Below are 17,079 nucleotides of genomic sequence, written 5' to 3' on the forward strand. Positions count from 1 at the left end.
CACTGTATAATAATGAAAAGTTTCTATCCAATATATTTTTTTATCAATAGTTTCTATCCAATATTCTCTTAGGCTCTATTTGTTTCCGATACAAACGCCGAACCGGGGTATTTATGTACCCCGGTTCGCATTTGTTTGATACGTAAAAAAGTAATGATTATCAGAGCAAAAATGTATTTTCTGACACTTTTGTACTCTGAGAAGAGAGCATTATTGTACCTATTTTTTGGATACATTTTTGTGTTCTTTTGATAATTAACTTTTTGACCAAAGGTAAGGCATTGGAGCATAAGATAGTAGGAGCATTTAATGATGGGCCCACACTTTTGCACCGATTTCAAACAAACAAGATGAATGCAAAAATGGTTTAAAATGTGAACCATGTTTGTATTCATGAACTAAAAAATGGGTAAATATGTAGTGTACATATTTGCATTTGCATTGCAACCAAACGCAGCCTTAGTGTCTATCCAAAAAACAAGTACATTAAGCAACATTGAAGGAAAAAAAAAAGTATGACATACCCTTTTCATGTTAGCTTTTTGAAAACCAGATCTCCGAAATGACTCATACCTACTCATCTGTTGCTCGGTAAATTGAGATAGGATTGCTCTAAAAGATGAGCACAAATGTTAATGCAATAACATCACAGCAGAAAAAAAAAAATATATATATATATATATATATATATATATATATATATATATATATATATATTTATGAGCATTCTTAACATATCAAACATAGGGGGAAAAAACAAAACAACACACTCAACAGTGTTAGTTCAATTTATCTATTTAGATGACAATTGCTCTGTGATACAAAAATAACTCACCTCTACCAATGTCTTTAAGACTTTGAGTCTGGAAAAATTGGTCAAGGTGAATAGAGAACATACCGGAAGAATAAAGGAGAAGATAAGTACAACCTCCCAAATTGAACAATTGAATGATAAGGAGAGCCAGGGTTCTTTAAGCAAGGAAGATAGGAAGCTAAGACGGAATCTAAAAAAGGAGTTGGAAGAATTATTGATAAGCGAGAAGATTTGCTGAAGACAAAAATCTAGGCACTAGGGGTGCAACTTGAGCAGGCCCAAACCGACCCAGCTCAAAATTTTACACGGGCTGGGCTTGGATTTTCGGTCCTCTGGCTGGTCTCAGCCCCAAGAATTTGAGCTTTTTTAGTTTTCCAACTAGGCTCAGGCCTAGCGCTTAGGTAGCCCAAACCCGACCCAATTATAAACATTCATGCATACGTATGTATATATGTAAATTGTTGCATACATATTTACATATATACAAACATATATGTATACATATTTGCATAAGTGCATACATGTATAATTTTAGAGTGGGTTCATTGACCAACCCGAGCCCAGCTCAGGCCCGAGCCTAACCCATATACATCAAATTACAATGCAGGTTGGGTTCGGGTTGGGAAGAGCAGGCTTGACCTCGGGCTCGAACCTTAAGCCCAAATTTTAGGATTGGGCCTAGGCTGACCATAAACCTGGCCCAACCCGCCCGACTTGCACCCCTACTAGGCACAAATGGATCAATGAGGAGGATGGTAACACTAAATTCTTCCACACAATTGCAAATGGCAAGAGAAGAAACAATTTTGTGCCAAAGCTGGAAGTGACCAATGAGTTGGTTTATAACCAATGAGTTGGTTTATAACCAAGAGGAGGTAGCTAAGATGTTTGTGGATCACTTAAAATCAGTTTTCAGGAGGCAAGAAGGTGATAGCATTAGTGTGAAAGGGTTGGAATGACCAAATCTAGATGGTTAAGGGGCAAGCCTTGGAGAAGGATAGATGCAAAGCTCCAATTCCAGATGGATTCACCAAAGCCTTTTATCAAGATTGTTGGGAGATTATAAATTATGATTTTCATTTTTATCAGCAAAGGAGAACTTATTTATTTATTAAACTGAATGACAGATTACAATTTCTTTATCTGCTCTGCACTCCAGAGTATAGCAATATACAAAGAGACCCAGATTACATAGATCAGCATCCCTCTGTTGTAATACAGCCAGCTACAATTTAGCCCAAAATAGAGTAGGTCTATCAACTCCCTGTTTTGCTAGAGTATTTGCAATCCATTTGCTATCCTTTTAACCCACCCAAAAGTGGAGTTAAATCTCTTAGCAAGAATGTCAATCCCTTCGAATGCAAATCTATGCTTCCATGGTGCTGAGCTTACTTGCTTAGCCCAAGAAATGACCAAAAGTAAGTCCCCTTCCACTTCCAATTCTCTAGCTTCTAATTGTTCTGCTAATTTCAGGCCTTGTAAGAGTGCCATTGTCTCTGCCTGAACCGAGTCTCCATACCCAATTGGTCCTGAGAACAAAGCCACAACTTCCCCATGATGATTTCAAAATACTCCCCTTATTTCTGCTCTCCTAAGGTTTCCAAGGGAGATACCATCAAAATTCAGCTTCAATTTATTTGGCTCTGGAGGTTTCCAATCCATTTTATTGATTTCTTTGTGTGTTCCCATCTATGCCACTTCCTTCCATTTCCTCAATATATCATTTGTTGAGATATCTTTGAATATATCAACAGTTTTTACCCAGTGTGCAGATCTGATTTTAATTGTTTCAATTACTTCCACTTTAGATATGCTCTTCTCATTGAAAATCCTTTGATTTCTTTCTTCCCAAATGATCCAAACTACAGCTGCTCTTGTGACCTTCCATAAGCATTTTGCCCTTTTTTTCTATAGCCGTATACAATTAGAACTGAATAAGCTAACCACATCTTGTGGGGGATCTCATTTGCAGCCAAAGAGTGAAGAAAAGTAATACCAAATGCAAGACACAAAAGAGCATGAGATTAGTAAATAAGGGTCTCACCACCATCCAAACAGAGGATAAAAACATGAGGAGAGAGGCACTTAATTGGCCTTCTTTTCTTTAGCAAGTCATGAGTATTAACCTTTTCAAAGAACACTTTGGCTTACACCAAATTTCTTTTACTGGGAAACTCTCCCCAATGGTTCTGAATAGGTAAGGATGTTGAAGAAGGAGGCACAAGAGAAAAGATCATCCGGGGAGACCAAACTCTACTATCCATGGAATTTTGATCCAAGAAGACATGCTCCAATTTTGAAAGCAGAACTAGGGTTTCACATTCATTGTCCCTCAAACCCCTTCTAAAGCCAAAGTTCCAGTTCAAACCAAGCTCTAAGAGTAAGCCAAACATGGCAACAGGCTCGGCCTTATAGTTTGACAAATAATATAGGGAGTTGTTGTTTAAGGGGTGATTCCTCCAACCAAAGGTCTTCCCAAAAAAGGACTTTGTTTCCACACCCCACATCACAACAGATAAAATTAAGGAAAGAAGGAAGTACCTCAAAGATTGCTTTCCAAGGGGAATTTGAAGTTGCCTGAGGTGTTAGTATTGCATCCCAGCCATTGTTCGCTACACCATGGATGCTTCCAATAACCTTGTGCCACAACCTTTCACCTTCTAGGGAAAATCTCCAAAGCCATTTTCCTAAGAAAGTTGTATTCCTCTTGACCAGATTCCCTATGCCAAGTCCTCCTTGGTCCTTGCCTTTACATACTTGTTCCCACTTTATCAGATGATCTTTCTTTTCATCTCCCAGCTCTCATAAGAAATCTCTCATTATTTGTTCCAATTGCCTTGCAATTTTTACCGAGATTCTAAAGGTGGACAGGTAATAGGTGGGTAGGTTGGCCAGAGTGGATCCAAAAATTGTCCGCTCTTGGGTTTCCCCCAAAAGGAATTCCAAGATAAGATAATCCATTTTGAGAAAAGTTGTGTAGCTGGGATTAACCTTAGTGAGGAGAAGATAGAACTAATAGCTGAATCCTTAGGTTGTCCTACAACTTCCTACCTCTAAGATATCTTGGATAATCCTCAAGAAAGTAGGTTTTGGAGTCCAATTGTAGAAAGATGTGCAAAAAAATTGGCTGCTTGAAAAAGAAATTATACCTCTTTGGGACATAAAATAACCCTAATAAAACCCAACTTAGCAAACCTGCCAATTTATTAAGTGTTAGCCTTTAGGATTCCACAAAGGGAGGTGCTGAAATTAGAAAGGAACATGAGGGATTTCTTATGGGAGACGGGTAAAGGAAGAAAGATCATTTGATTAAGTAGGAAATAATGTCTAAAAGAAAGGAGCAAGGGACTGGGTGTAAGTAATTTAAAGAAAAAGAATGTAGCCTTGTTCGTTAAATGGTTGTGAAGATAGCCCTTGGAGAGGGGAGATTATGGCATAAGGTGGTGGAAAGCATTCATGGGCAGGAAGGAATGGTTAGGATGTTGGTGTGTCAAAGGGGTTAATTTGGCTTCTCCATGGAATTCTTCCTCAATTTTTAGCCTTGCCAGATATGAGGTGTGTACTAGAGATAAAAATACTCTTTTGGGAAGACTTTTGAGTTGGTAGCATTGATCTTAAGGATCTCTTTCCCTCTTTGTATGCCCTCTCCTTGTTTAAAAATGAATCCATTCAAAGATTTGTTTCCTCCTCCTCTTCAGCTTGTATAAGTTGGGATTTGGGTTTTAGAAGAGGCTTGAGGGACCATGAGCCTGGCTTCGTTGCTTTGTTATTAAAATCCCTTGGCTTTGTCCTTTGAATCCATCTAAACTCAATAGTTAAGTTTGGACTCCTCACACAAAGGATCTATCTCTTGTTTTTTTTTTTTCGTTTGTGTTTCGATCTTACCACTCAACCCTTTCCTTCTAAAGATATTTGGTCTAAACCCATTCCTCCCAGAGTCAAAGCTCTCTGTTGGGAAGTTTATTATGGCAAGTTAAATTCCTTTAACAACTTGTTAAAAAGAAGACCCTTCCTTTGCATTTCCCCTAACCGGTGTTTTCTTTGCAAAGCTAACGGTGATGGTTGTAACCACCTTCTAATCTCCTGTCCTTTTATTGCAAGGGAACTCAATTAGAGTCGAACTACTAGTTGAAAAGAAGAATTTTTTTAATGGGGTCCAAGGCCTTTTGAGTGGACTTATTTTCCAGATAATGGCATGGCAGGGGGGAGTAGCAATGGTATAGGACCCTAGGGAGTATAAGGCAATAAGCAAGAAGGTGGAACGGTTTTCCTTGTTTGTGCACATGTAATGTGAGAATGGGTTTCAATGGTTGATGTCAACAGTGTATAGGCCTTCAGTTGATTATAGATGATGTTGTCTGTAAAAGCTGCATACAGTCATAGGTGAGTTCCATTCAATGTTCTAGAGTTTAGATGTCTCTTGTTTCAATTTGGGTCCAGCACTTTTTGGGCTTTCAGGTCTAGGTTAAAAAAAGTAAGTTTAAGCTGAAGGGTATTTTCATGGAAATGGTTTTAAGGTGATTCTTATATGAGTTTAAGCAGAGAGGTAGTAAGATGCTAGACTTATATTTGGAAGGCCATAAAACAAAAGGTGCTGACAGTTGTAGGGGTATTAAACAGGGGGGATCCCCTCTTCCCCCTGCTTTTCATCTGTCTCATGAAAGTGTTCTCTCAATCAGTGTTTGGGCTTGCCTCAAGGGGTGTGGTACAGGGGTCCGGCCCCAGCCCAGCCACTAGGTTCAAAAAAAGCAAAAAAGCATGGAATTTTCGAAAGGCACACACCTGGGCTGAGGCGCAAGGCGCATCAGGCATGCGCCTTTTGAAAGGGCTGCGCCTAGGACCTAGGCGAGGCGCATACCCTAAAATGCACCTCGCCTATGCGCCTAGGCACGCCTTTTAAATCACTGCTCTCAATTCAGCAAGTTGTCCACTTCTAAAGGGCTATCGGAAGGATTTGAGATTTCTCTCGGAGTCTTCAGTTTACAGATGATACTCTATGCTTTATAGATGCCTCTCCAGATCAGCTAGAGGTATTGCTTGGTATCATTTGCTGCCTTGAAGTGGTTTCGGGTCTCAAAGTGAATCTGGGCAAAAGCTTAATCATCCTTGTGGGTCAAGTAATAATTTGGAGGAATTGATTGGGGTGTTGGCTTGTCAAGTCAATGACCTCGCAGTGAAATACTTGAGGCTTCCCCTTGGGGCTAAATGTACCTCATCTTCCATTTGGGACCCAATAATTGAGTGGTTGGAAAAAAAAAAAAACCTACCTTCTTGGGAGGCAAAATATCTCTCTATTGGGACAGAGTGACTCTTATCAAGAGTACTCTCTCCAACCTCCCTACTTATTTTCTCTCTATTCCTTATTCCATCTAAAGTAGCTAAGAAGCTAGAGGCCTTGCAGAGAAATTTTCTTCGGAGAGACTGGGAAGAAGAAGGAAAAATCCATCTTGTTAATTGGGAGCAAGTTTGCTTACCTATGGAGGAAGGTGGTCGGGGAATAAGGAAAACTAATAGCTGATCTTCTGAGTAAATGGATCTGGAGATTTGGATCTGAAAAAAATTCATGGTGGAGAAATCTAATAGCTGCTAATTATGGTGTGGATAGGGGAAACTGGATATCTTTGGACCCTCTACCCAAGTGGGGCTGCTCTATCTGGAAAGGAATCATTAAGACACTTCCCATTTCCCCCGAAGGTTTGGGTTTCAGGTGGGCAGAAGTGATAGACTGAGATTTTGGAAAGACCCATGGTGTTTGGATAGCCCCTTAGCTGACGTTTTCTCCCCTCCTCTTTCAATGTGCTGTTAACCAAGATGTCTCTGTGGTTGAATCTTATGACATTGCTAAGAATTCTGTGAGCTGGAGCCTGGAGCCCTCTATTTAGACGAAACTTGTTCGACTAGGAAGTGGACGAGGTGCTGGAGCTGCTGCAGCTATTACAAGGGCAAGCTATTTCTACCAACCTGGAAGATGAATGGAAATGGCTGTTATTCAGTCAAGTCCTTGGCAACTAAGCTCAGCAAGTCAAACACTACTGGTTTCCCTAGCAAACAGGTCTGGAACCCAATCAGTCCTTCTAAATCAAACTTCTTGATCTGGGTTTTGATGTTGAATAGATGCCCTTCCAAAGTCAACCTGGATAGGTGAGGGGTGCAGCTCCCAGATCTGAATTGTGGTCTTTGTGGTCTCTTGACTGAGTCCGTTGATCACTTAAGCATTAATTGTTCTGTCACTTCTAAGGTTTGGGAGCATTTCCTCAAAGCTGTTGGTGCTTGCTGGGTCATGCCAAACTCTGTCAAAGATTTGATGTGTTGCTGGAAGTTGCCTGGTTTGAAGAAGAAAAGGAAGTTGATTTGGAAGACCATTCCCACGGCTGTTCTAGTGTCAATCTGGTCTGAAAGAAATAATCGAGTTTTCTATAACAAAGTCAAGAGCTCATATGAGCTAGTGCAGTTTGCCATAAGTAAATTGAGATCTTGGGTGTCTGTAAACACTGAGTTTAAGCGTCATAATGTTCCAGATGCTTTTAACTCTCAGTCTTTGTGGAATCTGTAAGTTGGTATTTTTTTCCTAGTTAATCCTATTCCTGCCAAGAAATTGTTGTACCCTATTCTATCTCTTTTTCAATAAAATTTTTACCTTACCTTTTCAAAAAAACAGTTGTTTCCTCCCCCCTTGAACTTTCATTAAGATTGGAAAAAATGGTATGATACAATGAGTAAATATACAAAGTAAAGACAGTGAGAGATAAACAACTTATTTCTCACCTTGACAGCACACCTTCCTTACAATTGTTCCCAGAAGAGAACTTGTCATTCCACCCCTTGTTTAGCTAATGTATCAGCAAAGGAATTAGCACTACGACAGTGTTTTAAAAGCACAAGGCACAGGGGCCAATTTGTGCCCGAGGCACAAGGCACAAGGCGAGGTGCACGCCTTTTTGAAGCAAGGAGCAAAAACAAATAAATAAATAAATAAATGCTAAAAAATCAAAAAAAATAAAGACAGAATTCAAAAAAAATGTAAAAAAACTAAAACAAAATATTAATAAAAAATATAAACTTAAATTTTAAAATAAATGTTTTAAAAAACCTATTATCTAAAATTAAAATATATAAACATAACATGTAAAGCATATTCAAATGAGGATTTAAAAACATAATCAAACATATAGAACATTTTCAAGCATGTAAAACCCACAATTCTTTTTTTCCTCAATTGCACTATTTCAAGTAGCTAATGGGATGTAAAACATATTATATTCCTGATTCTATGATCCGCCTTTGGGCTTGTCTTTTTGAAGCAAGGCGCAAGGCACAAACCAGAGCGGAGTAGAACCCCCTATTTGGTAAAGTTGTTCATTCATTCAGCCTAATAAAATATCTTCTTAAAAATCAATTAAAATTATAAAATCATTATTTTTTGTGTGAACTTAGAATTTAAGACCCTAACATGGACTTGTTTGGGCTTGCCTCGAGGGGCGTGGCACGGGGTCCGGGGATGGAGCCTCCAGCCCAGCCGCTAGGTTCAAAAAAAGCAAAAAAGCATCCAACTTTCAAAAGGCGCACGCCTGGGCTGAGGCGCAAGGCGCATCAGGCATCAGGCGTGCCTAGGCGCACAGGCAAGGCACATTTTAAGGTATGTGCCTCGCCTAGGTTCTAGGTGCAGCCCTTTCAAAAGGCGCACGCCTAATGCGCCTTGTGTCTCAGCCCAGGCATGCGCCTTTTGAAAATTGTATGTTTTTTTTTGCTTTTTTTAAATCAGTGCACTACGCTAACACCAGCTGAAGGATACTTCCATGTCCCACCCCCCTTTTTTTGATCAGCAACCACAAAGAATAGATTTATTAAATTAAAGGAAGACGATACAACGCCCAATACTAGGCAAGACCCCCAACCCAAATTACAATTGAGCCCAATACATAAACTGACTTTGAACACCTTGCTTGCCTAAGTTGTCTGTTAAGCTGTTTGCAGACCTTCTAACCCAACGAACTTGGATCATCATGTCTTTTGACAACCAAAAAAATCTATGGAAATCATTCCTTAGCTCCCAAGTAGCTCCCCTCTCCTTTTTTCAGCCATCCCACAACAACCTTCATATCCCCTTCAATAATCAATCTATCAATTCCTAGTTCTTTAGCCTTCTCTAATCTCTACCCCATATAAACTGCTGCCAAGAGTTCTGCTTTCCTTGAATTACCTTGCTCAACTGGTCCTGAAAATAAGGCATTTATGTTGCCTCCCTCATCCCTAACAACCCCCTCCAATACCTGAGGGACCCAGGTTACCCATACTGCTACCATCAAAGTTCAGCTTCTTCCAACCAATCATTGGGGGAGACCAGACCTCTAGAGGTTTCTTTTTCCTAGAGGAAGAGCCCGCAACTACCCCCCAATTCTAAACAATATCCTCCACTCCAAAGTCTGAAAAAAGTTTCAAGGTTCTTACCCAATGAGCAACTTTAAGAGTAATACAATCAATTAGAACCTCCAAGCTGCCCACACTGTCCAACAAACCACTGCCCTTGTACATCTCAACAAAATCCTACCTCTTTTTTTTTTGTGTTACTCAAAACTGAGGGGCTAAACAGTCCGTCTGGCAGGACGGTTCCACCTACAACCAAAAGGAGAAAAAAAACCATTCCCAAACACAGCAAACAAAGGGACAGGTGATTAAGAGGTGAAAAGCAGCTTCACCACTCAATTTTACACAGAAAGCACTAGTTAGGAGATAAGGCCCAATTTGGTCTTTTCCTTTGCAACAACCCATGGAACACTTGTCAGAAAAATGCACTGACCTTTGGAGGAATAGGAACACAGTAGATTTCTTTCACAGGGAAAGTGGTGGCAGAGGAAGCAGAAACAAGAGAGCTAAATAGAGATTTACAAGAAAAGTGCCCAGTAGGGGAAAGGGACCACCACAAGCATCCCTCCCATCATTAACAAGGGTCACTGACTTCAGAACACTCAACAAGTTAGACACCAAAGGGATTTCAGACTCTCTCAGATTTCTGGTAAGCCCCAAATTCCAATTCAACCCAAAGGAAGAAGGGTGAGGTTCAGTAAAGTCAACCGCAGGTTAACCTTTGAAATTGGAAAGAACAAAGAGGGAGAGAAAGACATCTTTCAAAGGGGAATCACCCACCCACACATCTTCCCAGAATCTTATTTTACTACCAGAAGCCAAGTCTACCTTACATGGTTGAGGAAAGAAGGAAGAATGCCATGTTCCCAAGGTGTAGCCAGAGTATCTCTTTGCAGACATTCTGCATCCCAGCCATTTCTTGACATCCCATGAATACTAACCACCACTCTATGCCATAATCTCTCACTTTCCACAGGGAAACACCAAAGCCATTTGCTTAGCAATGCCTTATTGTTCATTCTCACATTGCCAATCCCCAACCTTCCTTCTTCCTTTTTCTTAAACACCTTTTCCCACCTCACCAAATAATCTTTCTCCCCCTCCCCTGGTTCCCAAAGGAAGTCTCTCATAAGCTTCTCTATTCTTTTCACTATTACTTGAAGTAAACTGAGAGGTTAGCTAGAGTGAATTTGATCAATGTAAGTCTCCCTCCCAAAGAAATATAGTTCCTCTTCCATCTGGCCAGTCTTTTCTCAATTCTCTCTACCACTGGACTCCAAAAGCTAGCCAGTCTGGGGTTATCTCCTAGAGGTGAACCCAAATACCTTAAAGGCCATCCTCCACACTCACATCCCAAGGTTTTGGCCAAAGATCTAAGCTCTTCACTTTTTAGATTAACCCCTATCAGTAGGCTTTTGTTCCAATTTACACTCAAGTTAGAAATTCTCTCAAAAAGATCGACCACCAGTTTCAAATTTGTCACACCTCTATTCTCCCCATCACAAAAGTTCGAAGTATCATCTACAAATTGAAGGTGATTAACTAGAACATTGTCCCTTCCCACCAACCACCTCTTGAATAACTACAAACAAATAGCTCTAGATAACAGCTTACTAAGGACCTCAGCCACCAGTGTAAAAAGGAATGGGGAAAGAGGAACCCCTTGTTTAGGCCTCTAATCCTCTCAAAAAAATCAACCACCGATTCATTAACAATTATTGAAAAATGACTTGTTTGCAAGCATCCTTTAATCCACTTGACACCATAGTTCTCCAAATCCACCACTCCTCAAAATGTTGATAAGGAACTCCCAATCCACTAAATCATATGCTTTCTCCAAATCCAACCTGATTGCAACTCCCCTTTTCCTTGATCTCCTTTTAGCCTCAGCACATTCATTCACAATTAATATTTGATCCACAATCTGTCTCTCCTGAATAAAGACCCCTTGAGATTAGGAGATAAGTGAGGGGAGCACCTTCTTGATTCTTAATGAGAGCACCTTAGCTATCAACTTGTAAGTGCTAGTAACCAAATTGATTGGCCTGAAATCTCTCGGGTGACAAGCATTGTTCTTTTTTGGCACCAAAACAATAAAGGTAGAATTCATTCCTCTATTCATTATTCCCCTTCTGTGAAACTCCCAAAACACTTTAATCAAGTCCGCTTTTATTATGTCCCAACAATCTTTATAGAAGGCCATTGTAAACCCATCAGGCCCAGGATCCTTTGATCTGTCCGCAGAAAACACTGCTTCCTTAATTTATTCTTCCTCAAACCCCCTCTCTAAAAATTCCACCTGATGAGCTCCCAAAGTATTCCAATCAAGACCTTCCACCGACTATCTTTCATTGAGAGGCCTTCTATATATAGACCTGAAATGTTCTGCAAAAGCATTAGCTATCTCTCTTTAATCTGTTATCTCTCTACCATTTTACTAAAGAAGAAATTAGGTTCTTTCTTCTTCTCCCATTAGCAATAACATGAAAGAACCTAGTGTTACCATCCCCCTCTTTGATCCACTTCTCTCTAGATTTCTGTCCAACAGATTTCCTCCCTCAAGAGGGTTTCATCAAGCTCTTTTTTCAAATTCCACCTCAACTCTCTGTCCCCTTCTCCTAATGACCTCTCCTCTTCTTTTCTATCAATATTCACAATTTGCAGAATCAGACTTGCTTTCTTTTCCTCCAACCGCCCAAATTTACTCTATTCCATTATTTAATTTCCTCTTTCAACCTCTGTAATTTCTTCAAGAATTTTTGCCCTTCCCACTTCAGGTATTGAAGCTGTATTTCCCACCACTCTCTTACCTCATCCTTGAACCCAAGATGAGAAAGCCACATATTTTCAAATCTAAATGGGGAGGGGTCTCCTAAAACACTCCATTAGAAAAGGCTAATAGGCCAGTGATCTGAGGTAATTCTAGGCAGAATCCTACCCAAAAGTCCACTCCAATGTTCTTCCCAATCCAAGGATACAAGAAATCTATCTAGCTTGGAGCAAATAGGGTTTGCCTAGATGTTTGACCATGTGAATCTGAATTGCCCAAAAGGTATTTCTTTTAGCTCAGAGGCTTCTATAAAATCACTAAATCTTCTCATGTTGGTTGTCACCCTCTGTCTTGCACTGCTTGATTCACTGGAAAATCTAATAACATTGAAATCCCCCCCTAAACGCCAAGGCCCCTAATATCTGCAAGTTCCTCCCACATCAAATTCCTTTCCCTGTAGGAGTTTGCCCATAAAAATTCATCCTCAACATTTTTCAACTTAACAGATACTGTTAAATTTCCTATCAGCTCTTCCATGCACTGCACAGTTTCCTCCTTCCACACAGTTAAAACTCCTCCAAAGGCACCCCATGACGGGGCACTACTCCAGTTAAGATCCCTCTCACGGTATCACCCCAAAGACTTCTAATCCATCTCCTATCAACCTCCTGAACGTTGGAGTCCTGGACCAACAGTATATCTGGCTTTTCCTTTTTGAGAATCTCCTTAATTGCCCTTCTTCTTGTTGCACTTCCTAGACCTCCACCAAACTACAATCCCCCTACCTTTCCACTACCCTGGCACTGAACTCCCTATCCCCTTCAACATCATTAGTAAGTCTCTCTACTTCATTCATTTTCCTCTTTCTCTTCCCTACCGCTATTTTACCTTTCCTAGCATAGAATTTACTGTCCTTTGAATTTTCCATCTTAAGACCCATTCTGACAGCTAGTTCATCCACCGGGTCAGCATCATGGTTTAACTCTCTTTCCCGAGGTAATCTCTTCCTTCATTATTGTAAATCTCTTCCTCGTCCCTTGTAAACCACCTGAATTTTTTCTTTCCATTATTGCAATCCACATCTTCGTTTCCTCACTATAAAGCCAGTTTGCAACCAATTGTTAGCCCCCTTCAACTATTAGCTTCCTAATGTTCAAAGCCCTTGCCTCACAATACATACATGAGCCTATAGCCTCAACTAAAGGCTCCATTTGTTCTTGAGGTATATGCCTCATACCTGAGGCTACAACCTTTTTAAGCCATGGCCTCATTCCTACTTTCCAATATATCTAAGTTATATTTTCAGTCAAATCTAAGTCTTGAAGTCTTTTACACTATCTCAACCAACATTATGCTTGGTCACTGTGTTGTCTATATGGGGAAACCTTGTATGACATACACACAGATATATATATATATATATAGATATATATATATATAGATATATATATATATATATATATATATAGAGAGAGAGAGAGATGGATATAGATATAGATATATAGATATATAGATATACATATATATCTCTTTTCCTTTATCTTGTTAGAAATAGAATAATAGAACAGTCTCCTCATTTACTGCTAAAAAGTTCATCTGGCAGAAAACATATAATTTGAATCCTCCTTCCTTACATGAAACTTTGTAATCAAATAAACAGAGGTCCTATGATGATTGTTGTGTCATTTGAGATTTCTACTTACTAAGGGGAAAAATGTTCCTTTGAAAAATGAAGCTCTAGAACAACACTTTTTTCAGTTTGCTTTGATTTTTTTTTTTTTTTTATGTGTGTGTGAGGGGGTCAAGATGGCTACAAAGAGTACTCAAGATTCCAGAAAACAAAAGCAATTTGAATAAAACTAGATACAAAGTCAACATCTATCAATCTTGGCACACTGTTTTCTTTTGTGCTTTTATGTTTTGGTTGTAAAATTTTAGTTAGAAATGTTTTGATTTATTGAGTACCTTAAAAGGGGAAGGAGGTGCATGATGGAAATAATTATTTGATCAGTGCCAACATCAAATTTCTAGGAAGAGGCACTCCATTTGGTTTTGTGAATGTATTTTCTAAAGTTAAATATGGAGTTACGACTTGAAGTTGATTTCCTTTTCTTGTTCTTTTTTGTCTTGATATCCATCATGTATGTTCCTCAAAAAAATCTCTATGACATAACTCCCTCGGCAAAGAACGCAGAAGATAAAAATAAGTACAAGTTTATAACAATGAGGATGAAAAATGAAGATAACATATGGCTACATTTTTAGAGCAAGAATTAGGAATGAGATAAATATGTAACTGCATCTTGGCCATTTTGTCAGGGTCAGCACTGGAAGGAAACTTCCCTAGCTCGACATCCATATTCTCTTCTTCCTCCTCATCCTCTTCTTCTTTGGTCTTTCCAGCAGTCGTTGCAGTAGATTGAGCTGCTGCAGACGTTGATGGCTGACCTGAGCAGATATTGATACCAGGGTCATCATCTGGAGCGTCAAAAGCAACAACTGTGGCAGCAGGAGTTTGAGTTTCAAGTTCATCGGGGGCAACAGGGGAATCAAGAGGGGACTCCTGCTCCTCCTCAAATGCAGCCTCAAATGGATCCTTTGATTGCTTCATTTATTTTCCCTAATTGCTCTTCAGCCTTTCTGCACTGATACAAGGGTATAGTACCAGGAAAATAATTTAGGAAATCGAGAGTTGAAACTATATAACAAAAAAATGCATGCAAAAAATCATCAACCTGCCCGTTCCATCACAAAACCACACTACAGAAACCCTTTTGAAGCATTGCAAATATTATTTTCAGTCCCTTCATTCAAAGGCTTGTTTCAGTACACTAAAAGAAAAAAGAAGATAACTAACCAGTTCGGAATGATACCAGGGTGTTAATTCGGCACTTGGAAGAGGATATCATTCAGATTTGCTCAAAACTTAGAAAGTGGGAAAAATAGAAAGATGTTACTGAAGATTTCAGAATTCAAATAAAGAATTGAAAAGTCACTACATCCCTTAAGAACCCTAAACAGTATACAATATTGCTTCCCTAGTCGAAGCGAGCCAGATAAGAAGGAAGAAATATACCTGGTCGAACCGTCAAGTTGAGAACACTGCTAATTACTAATTTTTAGTTTGAGAGCAGAGACCGGTATCTATTGTTGGTTTGCAGCAGCGGATTTCAAATTTGCATCAAAGCCTATTTTGAGAATTGAGAATTTTGTGATCTTACACAGTTTGACAGTTCTGATCGTTCAGCAATTGAGAGATTTTAAGTTTTTTAACAGGCAATTAGGCATCAGAAATTGTCAGGTTTGGTAGGTGTTGGTTACAGACTTACGGTCCAATCGGAAAATCAGTCTGGCTTTGACAAAAATGTGTTCCGACTGGTAATTACCACATACCAACCAAGCTCTGAGAAGGCTGAGAAAGTGAGTAAAAGATTTATTGGGAATTGGTTTCTCTAATAAGAGAGAAAGAGGAGGAAAGATGGTAGATGGAGGAGAGTGAGGGGTGATAATGAAAAACCAAAAAATCTAATCAAAAAATTTGGTTAATAGTTTAGTATTTTTCTAAAAATCGGTTTTTGATTCAGTTTTGGTCAATGTTCAGAGAACCAGACCCGGCATTGACCCAGCAAAGGTAGAGGTTCACGGGTCAGAGGTCCTACTGAGGTCGAACCGTGCTGATGTAATAAATATATATAATAAATAATAAAAATTCAAAAAAAGTACTGAATATGAAGGAAAATTAATCCAAAATAGAAATAAGTCAATAACACTTCAAACTTTCAGAGTTTAACTAAAATTACCATCACGATTCACAAAGGCATTTCAAGAATATCAATTCAAAAATTACAATGCATACATGATAAAGTAAAACTTATTTCAATTTTCAGCTATTTTAGTATTGCATTATCAGTATCACAAATCACAATTCTAAATTTAATTTCAATTTTCAGCTATTTGAAAGGGCTTAGACAATTAGGCAAGCTAACCTGCAAGACTGAAAAACTAGTTGGAGACTCCACTTGGTGGATTGAAGTGAAAGCCTGAAGGAATGATCAAAGTCCAAACCTGAAGCAAAAATCAAGTTGGAATATCATGAGTAATTAAATAATCAAGTTCAATAATTAAAAATAAATAAATATCAAAATTTTAAAATTTAAGTGTAACTAAACTGTAAACTAGCTAATCAGTAATGAATGTAGAAAAATAAATGTTGCAGGTTCGGAATTTAGAAATCAGTGGAGAAGGAGGAGGAGGAGGAACCAGCCGGCAGAGTTGGAGAGAGAGGGGCGCGGTGAACAGAGTCCACCGGCGGGAAGAAAAAGAAGAAGAAAAAGGAGGAGGAGAGGAAACCGGCCGGCGGATTTGGAAGGAGAGGAACGCGCGCGGTGAACAGAGTCCACCGGCGGGAAGAAGAAGAAGAAGAGAGAGAGAGAACCTGTGGGCAGTGCTGGAGGCGCTGGTGGTGGTCAGGTCAGGTCAGGTCAGGTGGTATTAGGTTAGGTTTTACCGTTTTGAACAATCAGATCGATGGATTTGATTTTGGGATTCGATTGGATTTGGACCTAAGGGCCTGTTTGGCCCAATTTAACAGTTTTTTGTCTTTTTGTACTAAATTTGAAAATGAAAAAAAAAAAAACGGCCGGTTATACAAAACGGGGACCAGTTTTACGGTTTTCCGGTTGAACCGGCTGGGTGGCCGGTTATTCCTGTTTTTTTTTTACATACCGGTTTTGGGGGTATATTCAGACCAGCCAGGGGTCGGGTCACAGTCCAACCAAATCAACCGGTCGGTCCGATCTGGTTTTTAGAACATTGGTTTTGGTTAACCCAAACAAACCGGTGTGCGTGTATATATATAGGTTATATTATATCTATATGCAATCTTTCAGAGTCTATAACTTTGTTCTTGGTTGGTGATTTTTCAAGATCTATGCATTCCAAGGTATTGCAATTATTGTCAAAAACCTTTTTTATCCCAAATCCCAATTTTTAACATTTTTTACAAATAAAAAATACAAATACAAATTACACTTAAAATAATACATATATTACATGTAGAATATAATTATACATATTTAACTGTCAAGCTCAATGGTTTTGTAAATGAATTGTTAAAATACATCTTTGTTCT

The 17,079-nt window shown here is 39.1% G+C and overlaps 1 protein-coding gene across 9 annotated transcripts in view; it reads right to left on the reverse strand.

The window, feature by feature from the left end:
* TAF11 (TBP-associated factor 11) overlaps nucleotides 1-16,501 on the reverse strand; it is a 38,463-nt gene extending 21,962 nt beyond the window's left edge. For 3 of the 9 annotated variants that reach the window (XM_088954848.1, XM_088954846.1, XM_088954840.1), the window contains exons 1-4: nucleotides 16,384-16,501; nucleotides 15,935-16,013; nucleotides 14,246-14,588; nucleotides 525-612 (exon numbers count right to left, since the gene is read on the reverse strand). In XM_088954848.1, the coding sequence (XP_088810974.1) occupies nucleotides 525-612; nucleotides 14,246-14,559 (402 nt within the window). In that variant the 5' untranslated portion in view covers nucleotides 14,560-14,588; nucleotides 15,935-16,013; nucleotides 16,384-16,501. Of the gene's footprint in view, nucleotides 1-524; nucleotides 613-14,245; nucleotides 14,594-14,805; nucleotides 14,874-15,024; nucleotides 15,137-15,934; nucleotides 16,014-16,117 lie in introns of those variants that run through there. The other 6 variants (XM_088954843.1, XM_088954841.1, XM_088954839.1 and 3 more) reach the window with 4 other exon arrangements.
* Nucleotides 16,502-17,079: the final 578 nt, after the last annotated feature.

Source organism: Nelumbo lutea, chromosome 7, assembly GCF_056320005.1.
Source record: "Nelumbo lutea isolate HS-2025 chromosome 7, American lotus-T2T, whole genome shotgun sequence".
NCBI lineage: Eukaryota > Viridiplantae > Streptophyta > Magnoliopsida > Proteales > Nelumbonaceae > Nelumbo > Nelumbo lutea.